Genomic DNA, 24,889 nt, shown 5'->3' on the forward strand with positions numbered 1-24,889 from the left:
TGGCCACTGTACGAAACCCAGTCTGTTCACTTCCTCACTTACCACGGCAACGGCTTTTGAGGCAAGGAGTTCCTGGGGTGAGACCACGGTGAAGTAGGCGATGTTGGTCATCACGTAAACCACCATGACGATTCCCACAGATAGCAATACGCCGAGAGGAAGGTTTCTATGGTGGGAACAATCAAAATAGAAAAATGAAAATAATTATTGAATAGAGTTTTCCCCATGACAATAAGGTTGGGTTGTAATTTATGACCGGGTAGGCCTTGAGTTAAGTTGGCACAAGGATAACTGTTCAACCTTCACTGGCTTGATTTACAAACGTACAAGGCTAAATATTATTCACGTTTACACACGTGGGAAAATACATGATACAGAGCTGCCAACATTTGCATCTTGAGGAAGATAAGAAGTAACTATAAATAAATAAATAAATAAACAGTAAACTTGTGGGTACAACCATATGTTTTAAATCTCTTTTGTGGGGGTGTTGGCTCTGAAAAGAGTCGGTTCTGGTCTTAATGAGTCAGACAGTATAATCTTCTTGTCTTCAGGACGAGGCATGCGCACCACCAAACACCACTTGAATAGGGAAATGTTGTACAACAATCTGGGAGATTTTTATAATTACATTCAACGAGGGGGAAAGAAGTCCATAATCAGGGAGAATTGTAATAAAAATTAAAAATATCACGAAAAGGTTGGTTTATTATCAGGGAACTTTCTGCAGAATCAGTGAGAGTTGGCAGGCTCTACTGTGTAATGTAAGTTGTCTTCTCTACAAGCAAAAAAGGGCAGTATAAATTAGTTTCATAATCTTGTGTTTGAGGACATTTCAATTTTATTTTCATTTAAACAAAGTAAGATAGAAAATTTGACTTAATAATAACTTTCTTTTCAAAACCACAAGTTTACTTGTGTCAATCAAAACCAATCTTTGCAAAACACATGAGTGTTTGCTTTCCATGAAAACTAGCACCTTTGGGGATTCGAATCAAACAGAAGTTATAAGGTAATATGAACCAGACCATATCCCATCAGGCTAGTCAAGGTCTGAACCAGCATGCTACATGTATTAACTGTTTAATCCTAAGGTTTCCGTTTTTTGTTTGGTCATGGTTTTACGAACAAAGGGAGAGTAGCCTATATCATTACAGTTTAAAAACAAAAACAAATATCATACAAAAATTAAAACCAACTTGTAAATTATTCCATGTCTACTCCCCACAAAAAACTGCAGAAAAAAAATTCCATGGTCATGATTTGTTTTAAAGTAAACAGTTTCCTTCTACAATTTACCATATTATGAATAAAAAATATGTGAATTTTCCAATTGGTATACATTTAATGAACATGTAATTGCTTTTTGATGATCAGCAAAATCCGCATGGTTGTCCTATTCTATTGTGTTAGTTTTTTGTAATTTGTGTATACTGTGTGCTGCGTGGAAATAAATAATCACAATAAATGCTGTCAATGATTCAAGGTTCGGTTGATTTCTCTGTAAGTCTATATTAATGTAGATATTGATTTGCATTAAATTTTAGATTTTAAATAAACAGGCAGCTGGCTATGCTGATGGTGCTCTTCAGGCATATTTTTGAAATTAAAAATTAACCCCGTGGCCATTTATCGTTGTGTAGGCAATAGGCCCAGCACCATTTCCATATAAAAAGCATTGATGAACCATGAGGCACATGACTGTGTACATTTACTAAGTAATATCACAGCAACATGATTTTGGTATACAGGCTGTGTCGTACTCCGTGGACAAACAAACTAATTTTAAATTTCACGGCAAATTTTGTGCTTACTCTACAATTTACATTTCATACCCTGTAAGCACTCGAAAAGGCATCACCTTCAGGTGCTTAAGGGTGCATGAAAATGAATGACATTACAATGTAAATCCACGGTGAACGAGCAAGATGGTCGCCTAAATTTGTTTATAACCTTTGAAATATGCTTGTTACATTTTGTTTCTGCCATCAGTCAGCCCACAAAAATTTGCCTCGCTTAATGAAATTGGGCCCATGTATGTACCTCAGAGTAATGTCAACAGCTAACTACACTATTCTATTAAACATTGTTGCATTGCACACTTTATAACAGTCTGTTCATCCATTGTGTGTGTAAATTCATTCATAAGATCCCAAACAGCTGTTTACAGAAACCAGTGTGGGCGATAATGTACACAACAACTAGTGCTGGCAATAGATGCACAAATGCATGGGACCATGACTGAGGCATGCAGACTTCATGGTTGCATCATCTTTTCACAACTAGTTCTACATGTAGTTGTGGGGTGTGGGTGGCAAAGCCAAGTTAGTATCCTCTGGACAAATGCCAACAATACTGTGTACACATGTGTTCCAAACTCAACCAAAACACTGGTGACATTTAAAGCGCAGTCCCTGCTGAGAGAATTGTATTTTATAGCTGTTGTTAGGCTCTGCCTTGCTTTGCAGTATTTATGTCTCTATTTTGAGTAATTACAAATTGTGTCCACTGCCTTAAAGCAATGTTCAGCGTGTTCCTTTCCGTAACCTCAATTCCACCTCCATGATTCCAGACAGGACTACCGGACACACAAAACTTTAAGTGCAGTTTAATCATACGTTTGTTCAATGCTGCAGAAATCGCAGAATTGTCATCGTTTACTAAAAAGGGAATCGGGGAGAGAAGGTATCAGTTGATCAGTCGAGAAGTCAGGCCTAACCAGCCTTCAAAATAACCCACGGCACCCACCCCCGTGGTGCCCTGTGCTTCTGCTCAGTATGGTGCCCTCTGCAAACTCATGTAATTCCAATACAAATTAACATGTTCCTCCTCAGAAGTGCCCTTTACAAAAGGAAAATTGCAGCGCCCCTTCAAAAACGAAACTAAAGGCCTGTATTATTATATCTTAAATGGCTTTGTGTTGTAAAAGCTCTCAACTGTGCCTCACCATCTTGGTCATGTTCCCTGTTTCCAATAACGGTAATGAACACTAACATTCTTTGCGCAAACATGGCACCAGACTATTATTTCGTCCAGCCTCAGTTTGGTTACCATGAGTTGGAATGGAGTAAAATCAAGATGGCCACACCGTGATTAAGGTCTATTTAACAGCAGGCATGGTATTTTTGTCAATTGAAATGGTCATCTTGCCACAACTTAAAAAAAAACCTTCATTCAAGAATGACCCGCAGTACACAGATTCCATTTTTTTTCTTCAGAGTGAGCATTTATTACAAAATGGTGATTTTTCATTAAATTACCATGATGGTACTTCCATCTAGTAAATTCAAGGCTATTATACCTTGCCAATGGATGATGAAATAGAATAAACTTAAACCTTAAATCATGGAAACATCTGTTCTATGCATTGCTGAAAACTCATGCCAAGTATTGGGGACAGACTGCACAGCCCATAGGCAGTCTACAGCTAGCGCACAGACATAGTGGAGTAGGCAGGGATCATGGGGCGCCCAATGGTATTGCATCATCCTTAAAGGCACTCTACACTAATGGTAAAAACTCAAAATAATTGTTAATGTTAGCATAGAAGTTTACTTGGTAACAAGCAATTGAGAGCTGTTGATAGGTAAAACATTGTGAGAAACAGCTCCCTCTGAAGTAGCGTAGTTTTTGAGAAAGAAGTTATTTCTCACTAAAATATTTGAATTGAATTCGAGACCTCAGCTGAGGTCTTGAATTGGTCTCAGCTGAGGTCTCCAATTCAAGCATCTGAAAGCTAACAACTTGTGCGACAAGGGTGTTTTTCTTCCATTATTCTCTCGAAAACTTCGTCGACCAAACAGCGAGTCCAAAGTTTCACAGGTTTGTTATTCTATGCATGTTGTTAAGTTACACCAAGTGAGAATACTGGTCTTTGACAATTACCAATAGTGTCCAGTGCCTTTTATAGCATTGACAAAAATGCAACATTGGCTGTAACATGAACCATGATCTCTAAACATCAAAGTTCCACATTTCTGAGGAGGAAACTTACAGGGAAGTAGAACACAAATACCAATCTCATTCCAAATACAAAGCAACATCCGATAGGAGAAAGCTGTTTCAGTTTAGTTTTACCTCTTTTTGTTGTCACTCATGACTTATAAATAATAAAAATAATAATAAGACTTGTAATGCGCACATATCCACCCTGCTGGGTGTTCAAGGCGCTGTAAAAACCAACAACAAACAAAATAAACAAAACAAAGAAAAACAGACACAACAAAATTAGTTCTTGAAAACCATGTGACATAAGATAAAGTTTGAGAAGAGATTTGAAGTTTGTGGTACAAAGACAAGATCTAAGATTAAGAGGTAGAGAGTTACAGATGCGTGGAGCAGCTGAAGAAAAAGACCTGTCTCCCCATGAGTGTCAAAATCCAAAGATACATAAACAATGAAAGTAGGGGAAACACATTTTATTTTTGAGTCACCATAGTGAAAAGAGAACAATTCTTTTATAGCGTAGCGCACAATGCAAAGGTATCAGTGCGATGTACACCCGAAAATTACAAAATGTACAAAATTACAAAATTATCAAAAGTAATACAAGATGCAAATACAACACTATCAAGCAAACACTCAGGAGACTAAGCAGGTAAAAGGTATACTTGAAGCCACCGACACAGCTTGAAAATTTAAACAACCACCACACCAACACCCCCTCTCCCATTAAAGGACAACGAAAAAAGTGCGAAACTTGGATACAAATTCAAAGGTATGTTGAAATGATGCCAAATCTACCAATTGGTAACCCCTGGGGTTATAGATTCCAAGGAGCTTTTGGAAACAGTATCCAAAGCACTAGAGAAGTAGACCACTGAGCAGGATTTCTTTAATTCTGGAAAAAAATACTGTCTGATTTGGCCCGACATAAAAAGTCTGAATTCAGCCAAAAGTCTGAACAATCTCATGCCCGACTTTAATACTAGGCGATACGCCACTCAGGATTGTGCCACTTTTGGAAGGAGAGTCCAAATTCTGATGTGGGTTTCTAGCGCGAGTTTTGAATTTTAACAGCAGTAACTTTTCAGGAGGTATTTCAGTACCGTCGATACATCTATTTCATTTGTGTGCCTTTTTTTTATCACACAAAACAGAAACAGCTCTTTCTATAGATCAGACCATCAGAATGGGGCAAAATCAATGCTTCAGTGCAACACAATCAATTTACTCGTAACACCATATCATACAAATAATATGTAATTTTGCACGCCTAAGTGACCAGTTTTTATTGAATAAAAATTTTTTTTTTTTCAATAACCTTGAAACCAGTTGGGTCCACAAAAAAATACAATAAAATTGTCACACTTGCATTTTTCCCTTTGTCCCTTATTTGAAGCTGTCGTTAAACATGTAGGTCAGGGTTGTTTACTAGATCCAGAAATAAAAAACGAATAACCATATCACTCAGAATTGTGCCACTTTTGGAAGGAGCCAATGGATCGGTCTATTGGGGCCCTGGGCTTGACATCACAAAGAGTTAGGACTAGGAGATATTAAAAACATAAGGTTAGTCTCAAGAAAGAACAAGTACATAACTCAACCTTACTCAAGATAAGACTTGTCTCAACTCTTTGTGAAAACCACCCCAGTAAAGTAAGGTGAGTGACCTGTCTGCTATGTCCGCAATAGAAGTCAACAACCATTTCACCTATTGTATCACATCCTACCTACAGTCTTATAAATGATTACATCACACATTACAGTATCTCCGATTGAACATCCGTAACAACAGATAAGGCCTGAAATTTCAACTTTGAAAGGGCAAGGCCATTTTCAGTTTGGAAAAATAGTGCACTTCCATTTGATCAATGGGAAACTTTAGAAAGGGCACCATGCCCAAGACTGGAGGCAACTGTGGCCTCCATTGCCTGCGTGTAATTCAGATCTGTGCCTCCAGTGTGCAACACTGGTGGGCTGTGCTTACGACATACAACTGTACCTCAATACTACATAAAAAGGGTCCATTAGCTTCAAGTATCAGCGTCATCCCTAACTTCTGTATCTCAGCAACTGAACATGCCTCGCATTACTCCAACCTCCCCACCTAGACCCTAACGGCGGCGTTGGCTGTACATTTCACTTGCTAGCATGAGGACTCTGCATTGTTAGCCATGGATACTACAGTAATGCTAGCTTATCAACCTGAACTTTTCACCTGAAACTGTTTTGTATACGTTTCGTATAAACATCTACGCACACAAAATTGCAAAATAATTCTATTAGTTACACTAAAGCAATCAAACTAGATTATGGTAACCAAGCAATGGTCAATGATAATTTTCAGCTCTGTGTCAGTGTACATGTACATGGATAGCTAGAGCATTGATTTAACTCAGGTAAGAAGGTTGGTCATCGAAGTTGCGAGATAATAACAGAAAAAACACCCTAGTCACACGAAGCTGCGTGCTTTCAGATGCCTGATTTCGAGACCTCAAAATCTATTTCTGAAGTCTCAAAACCAAATTTTTTGAAAATTTATTCTTTCTCTCGAAAACTAAATTACTGCAGAGGGAGCTGTTTCTCACAATGTTTTATACTATCAACAGCTCTCCATTGCTCGTTAACAAGTAAATATTTATGCTAACAATTGTTTTGAGTAATAACTAGGGCCTTTAAGGGCAAACACTGAAATGTTGTCCTTGTCCGGGTCTAGCTGCAGCGCCATAAAAACCTGGACTTGTAAACATCTCAAGAACATGGACTTGTAAACGTCTCAAGAGAACCAACTTCAACTGTCCAACTATCAATAGGAAATTGGATTCATAGATGACTGATTTTAGCTTCCTGCCTCGTAACACCCGTGTGATAAACTAACCCAAACATTGGTCGGTGAACTCTACAAGTTGCACTGATGCATCCCACGCGTCTTCCTCCAGGGTCAGTTCACATTATATTGAAGAGGAGGTCTCCGACTGTAGACAACTATTTAGTTCACTTTGTACCCTTCAAGAGAGACTCTGCTACACTGGAGTCAAAGTGCAGGCCATCAGCTATAGACCGTATTGAATATCAAATATCTACCCTATAAAATGGCGTCTGTAACATGTGCCTGGGTGTGTGCGTGCATGTGCCATAGAACGCGCATATGGTTTGACCTACAAGATGGCGACTTTCATAGCAAAATTTTTTTATTCAATACGATCTATTTGTTGGCAAGTATACTATACCCTCCTAGGCCCTTTTGGTTGGTAAGCAGTTTGCAACAGCTCAACTTTTTCTTTGAGTGAGTATCTTCCAGCTTTTTTATTCTATCACCCAGTGCCATGGCTTCTCCCAAGCTACAAAATCATGAACTCAAGCGTTCCATTGATAACATCAGCAAAGTTCACTTTCAGGACAACAACAAGACAGTTATTGTGTTGAGCACGACTGGAATGCTTCAAAAGTTGATTGAATGATCCTGTCTTTATCCTTCACCTAGGATAGTTGAAACCCTAACCTATACAGATACACAATGGTGTTTGGGATTTATACATGTTGAGATACACCAAGTGAGAAGACTGGTCTTTGACAATTACCAAAAGTGTCCAGTGTCTTTAAAATCAGTTGCTTCTGATGTTTCTTCCATCCACAAGATCCTTCCTAAAATAAAACTAACCTAAATATTGGTTTTTGGTGGAACTAGTTCACTTCATGACCCAAGACGTACAAAGTTTTCAAAAAATATAAAATCCACTTCACAATGATTTTTCAGAAGTGCCCCGGAAGATCTGTCTTCAATCTTGAGTAACCGACAGCCGCCCTGCCAGTAACTCCTAGACGCTACCCTCAAGACTGCTGCTGGTGTACCACCTCCACAGGCATACGGCCTCACAGCAATGTAGAGCATTCATTACCGGGGCGGAAGCCAAGTCTCCCATCTCAAGGGACGTCGGCATCATGAGTAACAACCACATCGTGACATTTTCAAAACAAGGCAGCAGACGAAATCGGGTTCAGAAGTTTAACTTAAAATTATGGTGACATTTCTTAACATGTTAAATGTGGGGTGAAGATATCAAACGAGGCTTTATGTAGGCCTGGATTTTCATCGTAGAGAGGACAAGGGTATTTTTATTTTGCAAGGGGCACTTCGATTTGAAAGTCTATGGGAAGCTGTTGAAGGGGCACCAAGGCCAAAAGCAGGGTGCAACAGAGGTCATGGCCTCTGCGGCCTTCTTGAAATTCCAGGCCTGTTTATGGAGATTTTTGTCAATGTACTTTTCAGGGGACACAGGGTTACTTATTCAGTTTACCAACATCTTGTTTAGAAATTACTGGCAAAAGTAGGAAGGCAGATCAAGTCTTAAGAATTTGCACACAACATTTTTTCATTCAAGCAAAGGAGTACTTCTACGTATTTTCTACTCGAGTACTTGTTTGCTGCATTTGTACTTTAGCCAACCCATTAAGCTTAGTTACTGTACCCATATTGCTTAAAATATTTCTGCTCAGCAAAACTTATCGGAACACCAGTCACTGATGGTACATGCGACATGGTACTTTGGCTGGTAACCCCATCCTGGTAAGCACAATGTTGCTGTGCTTAGCTACTTTCTGTGCTTTCAAAGCAGTTCTATGAAATTGGCCCCAGATAAAAGTGTAGTCACTTCAATTATATAAAGAGTTCTGTTCTGAAAATCTTCAAAAATGCTGACATACATAGCTATGACCCTGATTGATGTCAAATGTATAGCGTCACTCAAAGACAGTGCGATATTTTGCATTGTGGACACTAGTGACTTGCACTATTAGTGTTATCATGGCCTTTATAAAATACACAAAGGACGCGAGGAAAAAGGGGGTGGTGCCAAAACAGTCTTATGTTTCCTCAGACCACAGGAATGTTTTTTCAGTTAAATAACTACAGGGTTATAATGTCATTCATGATAGATGAACACTGTTAGAAACCATTCGATTTTCAAAAGATGCAGGGCAACACATCAAAATGGGCTTGTGAAAAGCAAAATAATTGTAATTTTTTAGTGAAAATATCCATATGAGATGTGTGTTTCAATCCCCTACATGTCCTTGTCTGCATTTTGGATACTAAGATGTCACACTTCTATAGTAACTCATCACTCAAACTATAGGATTCTGATATATGTAGCCTCATGCCAAGTGTGACTGGTTTGACTATAAAGTGTGCACGAACAAGTCTATCGAATTCAAGCAATATCGCAGAATGGACTTAAGAGCAGTGTTGTAGCCACGGTGGGCGTTGCTTGGCAGGCCTGCCAAGAACTCACAAGTTTTGCCCAATACTCTGAGCAAAATACATTGTGCCGGTCCAGCACAGATTTCCTCTAGAAATATTATCCTTTGAGTTGAGACACACAGCTAATGGTAAGAAGTAACTAATGTCACAGAGAAAGAACAGTCAAAAGACAATTCAACTTGTTGCATGGCCCCATAAACATGAACAGTTTGGAATCCTGGCATCATGCCTGCATTTCAGCAATGATGGCTCTGTGAACAATTTTGTCGATCCGCTCGCCCTTGGAAGGCTTCCCAAATATTTTACTCATAGCCCACCACTAAAACTTGGTCTAGCTACAACCGGTTAGGAACAGTTTGGGATGTGTACTAATTTGTCTCAGAAGGATCTTTATTTGACGAATTTAACAGCTGCACAAAGGAAATTGTAGGCCTAGATGTTTCTCCAATCTTTGAAACCCTAAAAAAATGTCTTTAATCGGCTTTGGCCGAGCGCTCGCCGTTGATCCTCAGTCCCACAAAAATGTTAAAAATTTTAATCCACTTAAAAGTGACAACAAAACAGACACAAAACCTTTACACTAAACTTGGCACTACCACAACATTATATCCACTCCAGCTTTCGTCAATTAATTTGCCCCCAAGAAGAAAAAACATTAAGGTACATAATAGCAGAGTGACGTCAAACCAAAGTGAAAAAGTCACGAGTAACGAGTAACTATGCTTGTCTGGCACCAAGGAAACAAAATGCTAGCAATTCCTCTCTGCATACTTGCAATGGTTTCAGACAGGGTGGGTGTGTAAAAGCTGTTGGCAGATAGCCAAGCACGTAGGACACTTTTTTACAACTGACTGGTAGGAAACAACATTGGTAAGGATTCAATCCCTACCACACGCTGCTCTAGCACACGCCGGATTTTACACACATGCTGTTTTCCCCCACATTATAGAGGTCGTTCAGACACAGAACTCAAGTCGGTTTAACTCATGGTTCAACCCAATCGAGTTCAACTCTGTGTGTCTGAACGGTTTTAAAGTTAGTCTGAATCAAGTTCAACCCAAAAAAGATAGACCGTCCAGCAAGGGGGCTTATCTTTAGATCACTTTGGGTCTATCTTTTAACACTGTGTGTGGACAGAATAAAAAATGACCACATCCGGTTTAGCTCCCAACAGACGATCAACCCAAAGACCTCTGTGATCATTATGTAAACACACGATGACCAATGAACAGGACAATAAACCTGATGTAAGAGTAACTGGGTCGCGTTTGCTTTGACCTCCTAAAACCAAAGATAAACAGTGTCTGGTGAAACTCAGTGTTGTCTGAACGCAGGGGGAACAACTTTTAAGGACCACGTCCACAGTTGAATTGGTTCGGGTCTAACTTAGTACGCTGTCTGAACATGCTCATTGCTTCTTCACGCACTTCACACCTACCTTGAAGGATTTTGAATCTCTTCCGTTACTTGAGCCAACATCTGCCTGTTATCGGGACAAAAGAAATAGAAAAGAGAAAAAGATACACAAAGGGGTTTTAAATGTAGATCAAATGTATTTTTTACACTGCTCAGACCTAGTTAATCAAATTTTAAAAGAACTACTACCTGGCAAAAGACAAAAATAAGACACTACGATTCTGACACAACACAAATCAATTCATTCCATTTACACGTAAAAAAAAGTTTTGGGTTTGAACAAAGAAAAAATTACTGGGACTTGAATTCGGGATTAACGTACCAGCACTCTACCAACCACGCTCTCCAGTGATGCATTTTTAAATGTTTATTCTTGTAACAAAAAACAGTTGATCTTTATAGAAAATAACCGGGCAAATTCTTGAAAAAATTGAAATCACGTGTTAAAAGTCTTACCAGCCAGCATATGCGAAGAGACCAGAGTAGAAAGCCAGTGGTATAAGAGTAGGGTCGGTATTCTCAGAGCCTTCAAACGCATTCTGAAGGTGTTCAGTTTCACCTGCAAAAAAATAAAAGAGGGATTTCATTTATTTTAAAACCAAAAGAAAGACGGTTTTATTTTAACAATGGAAAACTAAATGTCAAATATAAATGGAAGCCCATTTCATTAACCCTCTTGTTGTAGTCCTTCAAAATCAACTGCAGGATTTTGATGATTTTGTGAGGATCGGGGCTGATATTTTCAACTCGCAAAATAAGAAAAAACAATCGTGTAAAATCACTTTAAAACAAATTTGTTGACTTAGAACGTGAAGTGTTTCAAGAAATTTGCAACACTTGGCTGCACCCTCTTCAATACAAAATCAATGGTTTTCTAAATCTCATATAACTTGCTTTGAATTAACAATTTATGACTAATTTACGTTGACACTAGTCTCTACATTTACATGATCTGACTCCCACTGTTAAGTGCTTCCTTCACTGATCAATTTTTTTCTTAAAATGGATTTAACTCAATGCAGCCTGCCCACCCCTCAAAAAAAGGATGAGAAAAACAGATTTAAAGAGAACCAGGTATCAAGAAACACTATTTGAATACCGTGGCACATACATGTATTGTTTTTTACCAAGTTCAAAAGTAAAAGAAAATTGTACTATTTTTTTTATTTTATGTAAAGGCGTTAAGTCTAGAGCACATTGTGGGCTTTCCTCGGGTGTTGTCTACAATCCTTTTTCATTATTCTTTCCTGTATTTACATTGTTGGGCGCACCCTTCAATGTCACCCCAACACGTACAATTTCTACCTATACACATAAATAAGCCAACAATTATCTTGAGCACAAAACTGTCCAGGAGACTGTTTAAAAGATTGCTAAAAATCCTAGGTTCTTGGAATTAATAACCTTTTTAGAAGCTGAAAAGTGCAATCAGCACTACAGACTTGATGGCAAGGACTAATTGCAAGGACCGTATGGTTAATAATAATAATAGCTTTGAGCATTTTAGAGAATGCAGTCAAGCGCAACAAAAACTGTTTTGTAACACATGTTGCTTTATCAGGGGAAGGGCTTGGTTTTGGGCCATACGGAAACTTTAAATAAATAAATAAATAAATAACACTCCTCTTCCAGCAAAACAAAAACAATGGATCTGTTTTTGAAATGAAACACTTGAGTTGAAACTGAGCAGTGCAAATTAATTTCATATTGTTCTGAAACCTTTCATATTTTACAGTCGTCTGGTGAGCATTAAAACTTTGCATAAATTTTGATCAAAGTTTTCGAACATAACATATTGCATTTTTTGTAATGATACCTGTATCATGTACGTCAACTATTTTATTACATGTACATGATGTACAAAATGTTCATTTTTTGTAGGAGAAACGATTTCCGGACGCAGAAACGATTTCAAAATAGACAACAATAAAAATTTACAACCATTGATAAATTTAAATTAACTAGGGGAGTGGCGGGTGATATGGCTAGACTAGCTACCACATTGCTGTATTTGAGTGTTAAATTTCCATAACAGCCTAGATATAATTTATACGCAGCATCTGCGTCAATGTTTCGGAGTTGCATCATCCTAGAAGCTTTTGTTTTTTTAATAGATTTGCAGTTAATACAATATCAACAAGTCCTCTCCGTCATAGAGAAGAACAGCTGCAGGTAGTTACAGGCTACAAAATCTACAAAACATGACCCCCACTTAAGTCCACCATTTCCGACTGACGTGGTAAAATGTTTTAACCAAACAAATATTAACGATTTAGTCTCCAACCAGTTCAACTAAGTTCGTGTATGGCTACTGATTAACTAGATACGGACTACAGTGACACAGCAATGTCGTTTTCCTTTCACTGCAAACAATTTCTACCTACATGTATTTTGTGTAAACACAGAGCTTAAAATTAACACTAGACTACACAAGGCCAGTGATTTTAGTGTTGGGTCAGTAAACTCAAGACTGGACAAGCCAGTTGGTTTAGTGTCTTACATTTAAATAATAAAAAAACAGCATTAAAGGCAGTGGACACTATTGGTAGTTACTCAAAATAATTATCAGCATAAAACCTTACTTGGTTACGAGTAATGGGGAGAGGTTGATTATAGTATAAAACATTGTGAGAAACAGCTCCCTCTGAAGTAACGTAGTTTTCGAGAAAGAAGTGAGCCTAATTTTCCACGAATTTGATTTCGAGACCTCAGGTTTAGAACTTGAGGTCTCGAAATCAAGCATCTGAAAGCACACATCTTCATGTTTACAGGGTGTTTTTTCTTTCATTATTATCTCGCAACTTCATCGACCGATTGAGCTCTAATTTTCACAGGTTTGTTATTTTATGCATGTTGAGATACACTGAGTGTCTTTGACAATTACCAATAGTGTCCAGTGTCTTTAAATAAAAACATCTATATGTGAAAAAGACTGAATCAACTCACGCCTCACTGGTTCATTGTATGTAATTAGGAAAACTATCAATGAAAGTAGCTACAGAAAGGTTTTTTCTTGAAGGTGGAAAAATTATAACAATGACAATTGATTGACAGAACTATAGTGATCCAGTAGAAACAATTCTGAGCCTTGACCTGAAATGGTTCAGGCTGTTTCCCAAGAAATTAATGGACGGTTCGGCTGGATAGATCATTATTAATGAGGTTTAGCTGCACGTTACGTGAGCAAGTATGTGTACATGAACGTCAGAAAACTGTGTCGTTAAAATCGCATGTTTTGGGCATTATACGTTAAGTTTACCATTTTTCACGTCAGGTTGGTACGTGCAGTCGTTATACATTCATGAGCATGACTTAAGCTCAAAGTGGTGACGTCACCTAGAAATAACACAATTTGTTGATGTTCAACGTGTTTGCTCGCGCAACGTGCAGCTAAACCTCCCCAATATTTAACTATGTATTGTGATGAAAGATTGGCTGCCCAAAGCAATAGCAACAGCAGCAGCCAAAGCCAGATAGCCAATCAGACATGACCTCATAATAATACCCGCATCAATCAATTAAATGTAAATAACTTCCTGTGATGACATTAAAAACTTAGTGACATACCGTAAAAATGTAAATGCATGATTAATTAAGACATTTGCCCTTGGGCTGCGTAGAAATACACCAGTGACTGAGCAATTTAAGCTGTTGGCCTGATTACGTACATGTCTAAAGCAACATCGCCCAAAAAACTCAACCGAGTTAAAGTTTTTTACATTAATACATTCACGTACACGGTACAATCAAAGGAACATGTGACCCCCTATGTCGTAATGAGGAATATCAAGTTAAGTCTAATTTCGTGTAATTTGACACCCAACATAATTGTAACAACAAATTATTGTGGGTTTTTTCTTGTTTTTTTTTCTGTGCTTTTAGGTTGCCTAAATCTTGATTAAACTTGCTATGGTCTTACCTTTTCATCAAAAGATTAATAAAGATGTAAAAACAGATGATTTCTAAGCCATGTTCTTGTCGTAATTATCAACAAATGTTTTAAATAGCTCCCTAGAGACAAACATAAACCCCCGTTTTGAAAGCGCTGTAATCTTTCCTGACCCATTGCAATAGCGCCACCAAGAGATACTATTGTGAAACCAGTGACCTCCTCTGTCTTTATAACACTTAGGCCGTGTCCGAAACGACGACTTCGGCTGCAGCTACGTCTAGATCAGCGCGTCTACCAGTGTTGAAGAATAGGCAGACGCGCGCGATCTAGCCGTAGCTGTAGCCGAAGTCGCCGTTTCGGACACGGCCTAACACTAACAGTGGGTTGTTTAATTGAGTACCAGTATGTTCAACAGCAGTCAAGTTTAACAAATTATTTCCCTCTGCCCCGGCCCCATTAAAATTTCATTAAGCTAAAAGTATCAATATGGTCTTATCAAAATGTTTAAATGTTACAAAAATACCACAAATGCAGGGCTTAAATTTAGGTGAAAATCCACCTAAAAAATATTTCTACACATTGTAAACGCTTTAATGGCACTGGACACTAGTATATAATTACTCAGAACACTTACTTGGTAACGAGCAGTGGAGAGCTCATGATAGTTTAAAACAGTGTGAAAAACAGCTCCCACTGAAGTATAATTTTTCAGAAAGAAGTAACTTCTCACTAAAATATTTGAATTGATTTCGAGACCTCAGCTGAGGTCTCAAAATCAAACATCTGAAAGCACACAACTTGTGCGACAAGGGTGTACGGTGTTTTTCTTCCATTATTATCTCGCAACTTCGACGACCAATAGAGTTCAAACATTCACAGGTTTGTTATTTTATGCATCTACAATGTATGGTGAGATACACCAAGTGAGAAGACTGGTCTTTGACAATTAACAAAAGTGTCCAGGGCCTTTAATACCCAACATAATTGAAAGATATTCCCCAGACTCAAAGTCCCCATTGACAAAATGTTTAATGTTATTACATTACACAGTGAGCTACATGTACTTTTTTAGTCAATTAAACATCTCAAGAGCACCAGTCATGTCCAGTCATTGAGTTTACTGGCCCAAGGCAAAAATCACTGGCCTCTGGCTTGCCGTCCAGAGTAAAATTTGACCACTGCAATTAATTCAGGCTGAATTAGTTGTTTCGATTGTTTTATAAATCTAACACAACATAGTGCACAAAAACCTGACATGGTTACAGGTAGTTCTACACATCATTTTGGTTTTGTACCCATACACCAATTTAATAATATCTATGGTTGGAGGCGGTAGAGGGTTATAGTAAAATTACTGACCGGATGTAAGGACAGCATTTCAAAATCAATAGAGGTTTGCGGCACACTGCTGTGTCATTTATTTGCACAAAATCCCCCTTGAATTAACATTGTAGTTGGGCAAGGATTTAAGCCTTGGGTTTCCATGTATTGTAGATTCCTTTCAAATTATTGACCTTAAAAACATACACACACAGACACACCCCTCAGTGGTCTTTTCCTTATGGTATTGATGAGGATGCAACAGTAAAAATGCTTAGTCATTGTCACTTTGATACCATGCAGGAAATCTTTGGTGATTAGTGCAAGTCATTGGGTCACGAGTATGAAGAATAAAGGCTTTGTTTGTATCATTTAGCATGTTTAGTGTTACTCACAAGACATTGTTCTTCTCCAAATAGACTTTTCTTGAAATTTATACAGTACTGTATCATGACTTGCTAAAAACAAACCCAACAGTAAAAACCCATAGCATCGTTCTTGTTGATGTTGATTGCGATGAACTTTCAAGACAGAAAATCGCACTCAACTACTTGAATTGAAATGTTTCTCAAAATGCTTACATCGAGAGCTGCTGTAGGTTTCTAACAACAAAACAAAAACTTAATTGCCTATGAGTGATTAACAAATGTATTTATACCTTCCCTTTGCTTTAAAGACACTGGACACTATTGGTTGTCAAAGACCAGTCTTCTCACTTCGTGTATCTCATAGTATGTACAAAATAACAAACCTGCGGAAATTTGAACTCACTTGGTCGTCGAAGTTGCAAGATAATAATGGAAGAAAAAACACCCTTGTCACACGAAGTTGTGTGCTTTCAGATGCTTGATTTTAAGACCCCAAAATCTAATTCTGAGGTCTCAAAATCAAATTTGTGGAAAATTACCTCTTTCTCGAAAACTACATTACTTCAGAGGGAGTGGTTTCTCACAATGTGTTATACTATCAACAGCTCTCCATTGCTTGTTACCAAGTAAGGTTTATGCTGTAATTATTTTGAGTAATAACACATAGTGTCCAAGCTGCCTTTAATGGATGCAGACTGGGATGAAGAATAATTATTCTTTGGTTATAATACCCTTACAATTACACCAATGTGTGTTTCACTGTATGCTCAGTAGCTCGGGTTAACTTGGATTCAAACCAACCTACATACACAGGTAACCCAGAATTAAGTACAATACAGTAAAAAATAAACTACAATACAGCCTAAATAAAGTTTTATATGAAATCAAAATAATTAAATAAAGGGGAAAATACTTTTGAGTAATAAATAAATTATTAATGCCTTCACTAATAAAACACTATGAAGTACAGTTGGGCATAAAATATACAAAATAAAAATGCTTAAGAAACATAAAATAAACTTCAAACTAAACTAAAATAAAACAACATTTAACAATAAAAAATACATTACAAAAAATGCAGTTTTGCATGTCAGACAGAAAATAAACTTCAAACTAAACTAAAATAAAACAACATTATAACCATAAAAAATACATTACAATAAAATGCAGTATTGCATGTCAGAGATAAAAACAAATAAATAAACGAAAAATTAGAAAAATTTAGAATGAAGTGGTCTTATGGTATTACTTACCAGCTATCAATCATTTTTATAATTTATTCTTGTCTTGTCTTGTCATTGGCACTTAATGTGTACCGCACCCACGGCATTGGATTGTGGTGCTGGTGGTTTGGGGGAAGGGGGGGGGGGGGGTTGCTCTGTGTATTTGCGATCCCAATTGTAGTTGGGATGCCACAATTTTAACACACAAGTTGGGACCAGTCTCAACTAAAGCTGGGGCTATTGTCAAGTTGGGTGGGAATAGTTGCACTGAAAATGACACTAAACATTCTTTATTGGCAATTCTTTGTGGCATTGTTGCATCCTGCAGTGAATTTTCGCAGTGTTTACACAAGTACTGACCTATTTTAGTATGCAGGGCAATGCTATCCAAATTGTTTAGCTCAACCATCTCAACCTATCCTTGCCTTTGGGGGGGGGGGGGGGGGGGGGGAGAAATCATAAATTTTAAAGACTGAGCTCTCCCAAAGATTATTTTTTACAGATAGACAAAATCCAGGGCAAAATGTTCAGGGTTCACTTTGACAAAACGACTAAGCTAAGTAAAAGGTAGCTTGCGTTCACACGGGACATGGTTGCAGTTATGCAGCACAGAGTTGACTACTCATTGTCAAGGAAATTTTGATGGATTTGCAGGCCTGGATTTTTATCTTTGATGGTCATTTTCCTTTTGCAAAGGGAACTTCCATTGGAAAATCTTAAAGTCTACGGGAAACTTTTGAAGGGGCACCAAGGCCAAAACCAGGGCAACAGAGGCCATAGCCTCCGTGGCGTCCGTGAAATTCAAGTCCTGCATTCGGGGTAGTTACAATGCATTTTATGAAACGCGGGAAATCGCGGAAGAGTTGCATGCCTGAATAAAATGAGAGGGGAACCATTACCTTTGAAGAGCATGACGATTCCAGTGAAGATGATGATGGCAAGACCGATCACCTTAGCAATGGTCAAGAACACCTGCACTCTAGTGGTCCACGTCACACTCACGCTGTTTATGTAGAAAATCACAACTGTATCAAGAAAATCAAGAAAAAGAAATGGACACAACTTATTAAATTGAGTTTTCACTGTCCCAGTCCTTGAAATAATCCACGGCACCCAAAGCAATTGCTGTGTGGTGCCCTTTGCAAATTTACAATATAAATTTAAAGGAACGTTACAGGATTGGTAAGAAACAAAAATTGTGAAGATCACAGATTTACATAAAACTTACACGGTCTAATGGTGATGATAGTTAAAAACATCCCTTGAAATATTTCTGTCTGAAATGTGATAGGGCCTATTTGATGAGAAATAAATAATCTAATTTTGCGTTTGGAGTTTATTGCTCAGTGATAGTTTTATTCGTTTTTATTTTGGCATCGATGCAATGCAAAATTTGTAATCAGTTGTTCTCTCGTGACCCAGAGGGTCGATCGATCTCAAACTTCTACAGGTTTGTCAGTTTATGCATTAGGTGGATTACATAAAGAGCTTACACTCCCAACAACTGTTTTGTTAGAAAAAAAACATTTCTGCAATGTTCCATTAAGTTTTTCTCATAAAATGTGCCCCTTAAAGGCAAGGTACACGATTGGTAATTGTCAGTCTTCTCACTTGGTGGCATCAAAGTTGCTAGAAAATTATGAACGAAAAAACACCCTTTTGGGACGAATTTGTGTGCTTTCAGATAGGAATAAAAGACTTCTAGCTAGAAATCTTTTATTATTTTAGTGAGAAATTACCTCTTTCTCACAAACTACATTACTTCAGAGGGAGTCGTTTCCCACCATGTTTTATACTCAACAGCTCTGCTATGCTCGTTACCAAGTCAGTTTTTAAGTTTATATTTGTTTTGAGTAATTACCAAACGTGTACCTTCCCTTTAATACCAGAGGAAAGTTGCTGTGCCCTTCCAAGAAAGAATTCAAGGCCTGCTGTCACAATTGCCAGTTTAGACTGGGGAACTGACTGGAATGAAATATTGATGACGTTGTCTTGCAGGGCTCAATCCCAGGTCCCTGTTACAAAACGAATTATTTTAGAAGGACACTGACTGCCAAAGGTTGATCACAGATGTAAAGGGTCTGGAAGCCAGAGCGTTTTCAAAACAGCGCTCGCAAAACTTGATGACCAGAAAAAAAAAGTTGTGTGAAAGGTTAGATTTGGATGAATTGCACCCTGCAGCACCTTTGGAACTTGTCACTACAATTTGTGACTGGTATCCTGCTCATTTCTGCTTAGATAGAAGACAATTTTTAACCAAAATGTTCTGCTTTAAAGAAGCTCAACTACTGTGTATATAAATGTACATGTAATTGTGCACAGATATGACCCCTCAAAAAACTGTCCATTTATTTAAACAACTTTTAAAAGTTAAATACAAGACTATCATAACGCAAAATGAAATTATTTGCAAAGGGGGATTATCAATGTATGTATTTAAATCCCAATCTAATTTACTGTGTGACTATAATAATCATTGTACACTTTAAATGTGTTTATCTTTTGTGGTTGGCCACTTTATCTTATCATAAACAATTTGAATTTAGATAATAGTCAGACAGCTGATCACAACTTGCAAAAAGGGGCAATTTGCCGTTATTTTAGTTTGGTTTCTACTTTTGTTTCCTTTATTTGGCTGTAAAATGTGCCTCCTCTATTCCTCTTATTTCCACATTTTCATTATAAATTACAATAATAGTGCCAAAGATTGATGGATTATTGCATTTGTCGTATTAAATCTACCAACCACTGTTCTGTGTTTCACCTTACATAAACCATGGCTGGCTGATGAGGCAGTAGAATGAAATTTCAGCGTTTTTAAGTTTCCTTGAATCTCACCAAAGGTGGTTTGCACTTTGAATACCCCCATATAGAAGCATTTAGTAAGGGCAGCGAGGTGTTACTCTTTTGTGAATGAAATAAATCTATGACATTTTTCCTGGCTATTATTTATGAATGGATCAATTCTTATCCACATGAATTAACGGTCAGGTCACTAGATAGCCGATTGAAAAACGTTGGGTTTATCGACAAGACCTAGTTAATACTTGGCGACTGGTTAGACGACTGGGAAATTGAGTTGAAAAAGCTAATTCCGAGTCAGGCCTGATACTCCTCCATGCCCCCTGGCCTTGGCGCCGTAGAAATGCTCTACAGTAGAAATTTACAATTGCCTCATAGGGTGCCCTTTACCAAGAAGAGAATGCCTTGGTGCCCTTGCCCTTTCAAAAATGAGTCACACAGGCCGGGCGATAGACTTGATTCAAGTCCCATTCTCGTGTGAGAGGTTCCTAAGCTATTACCTCAACTTACTATGAAACAACCTGTACCATACAGTACAGTGCGCGCTCGCCGTCAAAATGTGGTCCCGAGAATGGGACTTGACGAAGTCGTTTCTTACTCTGCACGTTGTTATTGGAAAATCTCCCCAAATGGGGAGATGTACAAAACCAATGGGAGCGTGGAAGCGCTGCACTGCCAGTAAAATATTCATTATACTCTGTGACATCACAGTAGAAGACGTTAAGGCACGCGTCTATTTATTGCACTTCCCAAAATTCAAATTTTGCAAACAAAACCGACCCCAATGTATGTTACAACGTATTACTTAAATTCAAATGAACATTTAGTGCTTTCTGTTTTGTAATTAATTTGGTTATTAAAAAATGTATTTCAATCATCAACTAAGTACTTAAACCACAAGTGACAAATGAACTAGTCTTCTTTTTGGGTGCGTTTGATTGGTCAAAACGTATCACGTAACATTGTTACATATTCATAAGTGAATACATTTACATACCAGGCGACTGCGACATGGTCAAGTCCCTGTCCCGCATGCGGAACAAGTTTTGGAATGCAGAGCATCACAAAACAGTAGTTTTCTGGGGATGGCACAGGATTGGGACTCGAGTCAAGTCTAGCCTGGCGAGTGCTAATGTGACTTCAAAAGTGTCGAAAAATCACATCATGCCCTAGCTCTTCATTTTACTTGCAGGTCAACTTTTTCACTAGTCAGTATTTCCATCATGAATCATTATGTTTTTCATTAATGAACTAGCCAGCCAACCACTTGGTGAGAATTCTTACTGGTCCTTTGACCTTTTAACTGGCATTTAAGGGAGAGCTTTACATACTACATGGTTACGTGAAGTTTAGAAGAAGTGTTTTGTATACTGGTGGGCCCTTTTTACTGTACATTCTGGTGAATCAGTTTTTCAAAAACTCTCTAAGAGTTACTTTATGGTTTTAGTATCTAGGAGAAGAGTTCAGTTCAACCCTTGGCCAAAGTACAGGTGTGTAGGGATCGGTCAATAACAAAGGATGGGAGACCATGGGACCGGTTTTTAGTTTCAAAGAGGGCTTGAATAACCCCCGGAATGTCTGCCTTAAATGCCTCCCTATTGACAATATTGCATAAGACGATCAATAGCCATGACAGAAATGGTGGATGAAAGTAGGGAACTTCAATGCAGTCTAACTGCATGAGTGGAACTGAAACACAACTGGTGCAGGGTATACAATGCAATGACCAGCAGTAATTGACCAGGGTCATTCACTCTTCACTGTGCAAGGGCCACTAAATCTATACTTCTTTCTTAAGGCAGTTTAAGCATGAGAAAGGACAAGGGATCATCATCATTAGAAAAGGTGCAAGGTTTGAAAAATGGAACAGTTAGGATGGGAAATATTTTAAACTGCCCCCTCGTGACTCGGAAACGTGTGACTCTTATTAGAAATAGACTCCACCCTTCAACCCTTATTCAAGAATCTCTGGGTGGGGATTCATCTACAAAATAAAAACTCATCTACAAATAAAACTCCATTCTGAGTATGGTACCCTCGTCATCTCCATGGTTGACCATTATGCTAGCACTAGCAGCAGCCAGACATACATGACCCTAGTTTTTAACCGCTTCCCTATTTAAGGATTAGTTCAAGCTTCAAGCATGGAGGAAGAACCACAGGTGGTCCAACTCTGGTCCCACATGCCATGGTGTACACCTTGCACAGATGTGAGAGATTGTAATAATTTCAGAAAAAGCCTCCAAAAACTGAGAGGGTATGAAAAACAAGTCAAGTATGCTCATCAACATGATCAACCTACATACAATGTAAAGATTTGTAGAAGAGGGATTTCAAACCACAGTCCAGAATTAGCATTTTTAACAAGTGGTGCAAGACTCAAAGCATTCAGTGGATGAACACCTTGAGTGATGCAATCTTCTTGACTTAGCTCGATCAGGAGGCCACTTTGAAATGATCAGAAAACTTTAGATGGACTGCTTTATAATCATTTGCCTCCCCTGGTTTCAAGTAGGATTTTGATTACAACTTAAAGAGTTTTAATCGAGACAAGTACAATTAAACTGACCATTTCCACAATGGGAAAACTAGACCCCCCCCCCCACAGGAAATGTAATAAACTCTACTGACATCAAGACGCACAATTGAAATGTTCACAAAACTCTGGATGGACTTGCTTTATTGTCAATTGCCTCCCCTGGTTTCAAGTAGGTTTTTATCACAACCTAGAGTTTTGAATTTAAGTAAGACAAGCTTGTACAAAACCGACCATTCCCACAATGGGAAAGATGGACTCCCATACGGCAAATTAATTATAAACTTAAAGACACCAAACCCACAATGATTTGCTTCCGGAAAGTTCAATGGTCAGCATACAATAATTATAAAACCCCTTTTTTCTTTCTTTAGATTAAAACACAAGAAAAAAAATAATCATTGGTGCCTCAGTAAGTAAGGAATACAAAAATCCTCTGCTCAGAATAAGGTTTTGAAGTCTCAAAATCAAGCATCTGAAAGCATACTCCTACTCTACGAACTATTTCCGTTTCATCCGAAACTGAAATAGTTCTAGGACTGTAGGAGTACTGAAAGCACACAACTTCATGTGACAACAAGGGTGTTTTTTTCTTTCATTATTAACTCACAAGTACAACGACCAATTTGAGCTCAAATATTCACAACTTTGTTATTTTATGCATGATGTTGAGATATACCAAGTGAGAAGACTGGTCTTTGAAAATTACCAATAGTGTCCTGTGTCTTTAAATAATAAATAAAGATAATTATTGCACAAATATTATAGTTAAAAAAACTAAAATATTATTAAACATTTAATATTTGTATTTATCGTTTCATTTGACATTGAATTGTTGGATTTAGGCTTTTTAAATTTTTCAAAATCAAAAATAGTAAGTGCTACCATAAGAGCAAAGACAAAAACGTTTAACAATAACATTTCCAAGATTGTTATTAGGCCATACTTACATATAATCATAGCTGCCACGAGACGTACTGCGTTGGTGGGTACATCCTGGCAATCACCAAAGAAAGCGGCCAGAGTGTAGTGGGCGAAAGTGATCGCAAGCACGGCAATTGTTCCCGTGCCAATAGCGATGATATTCGCCCAGAGTCTCAAGAAGGCGGCCAGTGGGCCGAAAGCCTCCAGCAGGAAGGCGTACTCGCCTCCAGATTTTGCGAAGGTGGTACCGAGTTCGGCGAAGCACAGAGCCCCAAGTCCGGACATGACCCCGGTCGCCACCCAAACGACCAGCGCCATGCCGACCGTGCCGGTATTTTGTAGGATGCCTTTTGGGGAGATGAAGATCCCGGAGCCGATCATAATCCCAACACAGATGGAAACACATCCCCAAAGCCCGATCTCACGACGAAGGACCACAACATCACTGGAACCCGCCGACGAGGAAGCGTCGCCATCTTCTATAGGTTTCTTGCAAATTTTTACTGCCTTCTCATCCATTTTTCTAACTTCTTACTTCGAGTTGTTTTTCCCTAAATCAGAAAGAGCGAAAGTGAGTGTGTGGCGTGGTGACCTGGAATAGATTCAAGGCTCGTTCTTGTTCTCCGCTGCTGGTTACTTTTTACGGACGGGCGCACAACCACAAGCTCGTGATGATGACCTCTGACTGATGACAATGTCCACTATTAAAAATTACAGTTATGAAAATTGTATCGTTTTTATCGAGAGCTAGACAGCCACAGATTCAAAGAATTTTCAGTTATAAAGAGTGTGAGTTAGCTGAGCACCGACTATTATAAATGACTGTGTGTATCACAACACCGTAGATTGACGACATAAAATACAAAATGTAAACACACCACGCACGTAGTACACTACGCGCAGCATGCAGAGTACGGTTCGATCGGTTCGCCGGCCGGCCATAATATGCAAATTAATCAGCAACGTGGGCACGAAACTGGATGGAACCAGTTACAAGAGGTGCAGCTACATGCGCGGTAGACTGCTTGCAGTTTTTATGAATGAAAATGTAAACATCCTTGGCTGAATGCCAGGTCCTGTGTTTTGGCTGGCGCAATCTCAACCACGTGGTCCAGATGCCCGCGTGTACACAATAAAGAAACGTCCATTTTGTATATGGGGGTGTCCCCACAGACATAAAGAACCGGGTGTCCCCCGTTGTAATAA

General features: G+C 38.4%; 1 protein-coding gene across 1 annotated transcript in view; it reads right to left on the reverse strand.

Annotated features, from left to right (window-relative positions):
- The window catches only part of LOC117289466 (cystine/glutamate transporter-like), a 32,977-nt gene extending 8,367 nt beyond the window's left edge, over positions 1-24,610 (reverse strand). The window contains exons 1-5 of the mRNA XM_033770602.1: positions 23,710-24,610; positions 18,321-18,446; positions 11,075-11,177; positions 10,641-10,685; positions 43-166 (exon numbers count right to left, since the gene is read on the reverse strand). Coding sequence (XP_033626493.1) covers positions 43-166; positions 10,641-10,685; positions 11,075-11,177; positions 18,321-18,446; positions 23,710-24,202 — 891 coding nt within the window. The 5' untranslated portion in view covers positions 24,203-24,610. The remainder of the gene's footprint in view (positions 1-42; positions 167-10,640; positions 10,686-11,074; positions 11,178-18,320; positions 18,447-23,709) is intronic.
- Between the last annotated feature and the right edge of the window lie 279 nt (positions 24,611-24,889).

Source organism: Asterias rubens, chromosome 4, assembly GCF_902459465.1.
Source record: "Asterias rubens chromosome 4, eAstRub1.3, whole genome shotgun sequence".
Lineage (NCBI taxonomy): Eukaryota > Metazoa > Echinodermata > Asteroidea > Forcipulatida > Asteriidae > Asterias > Asterias rubens.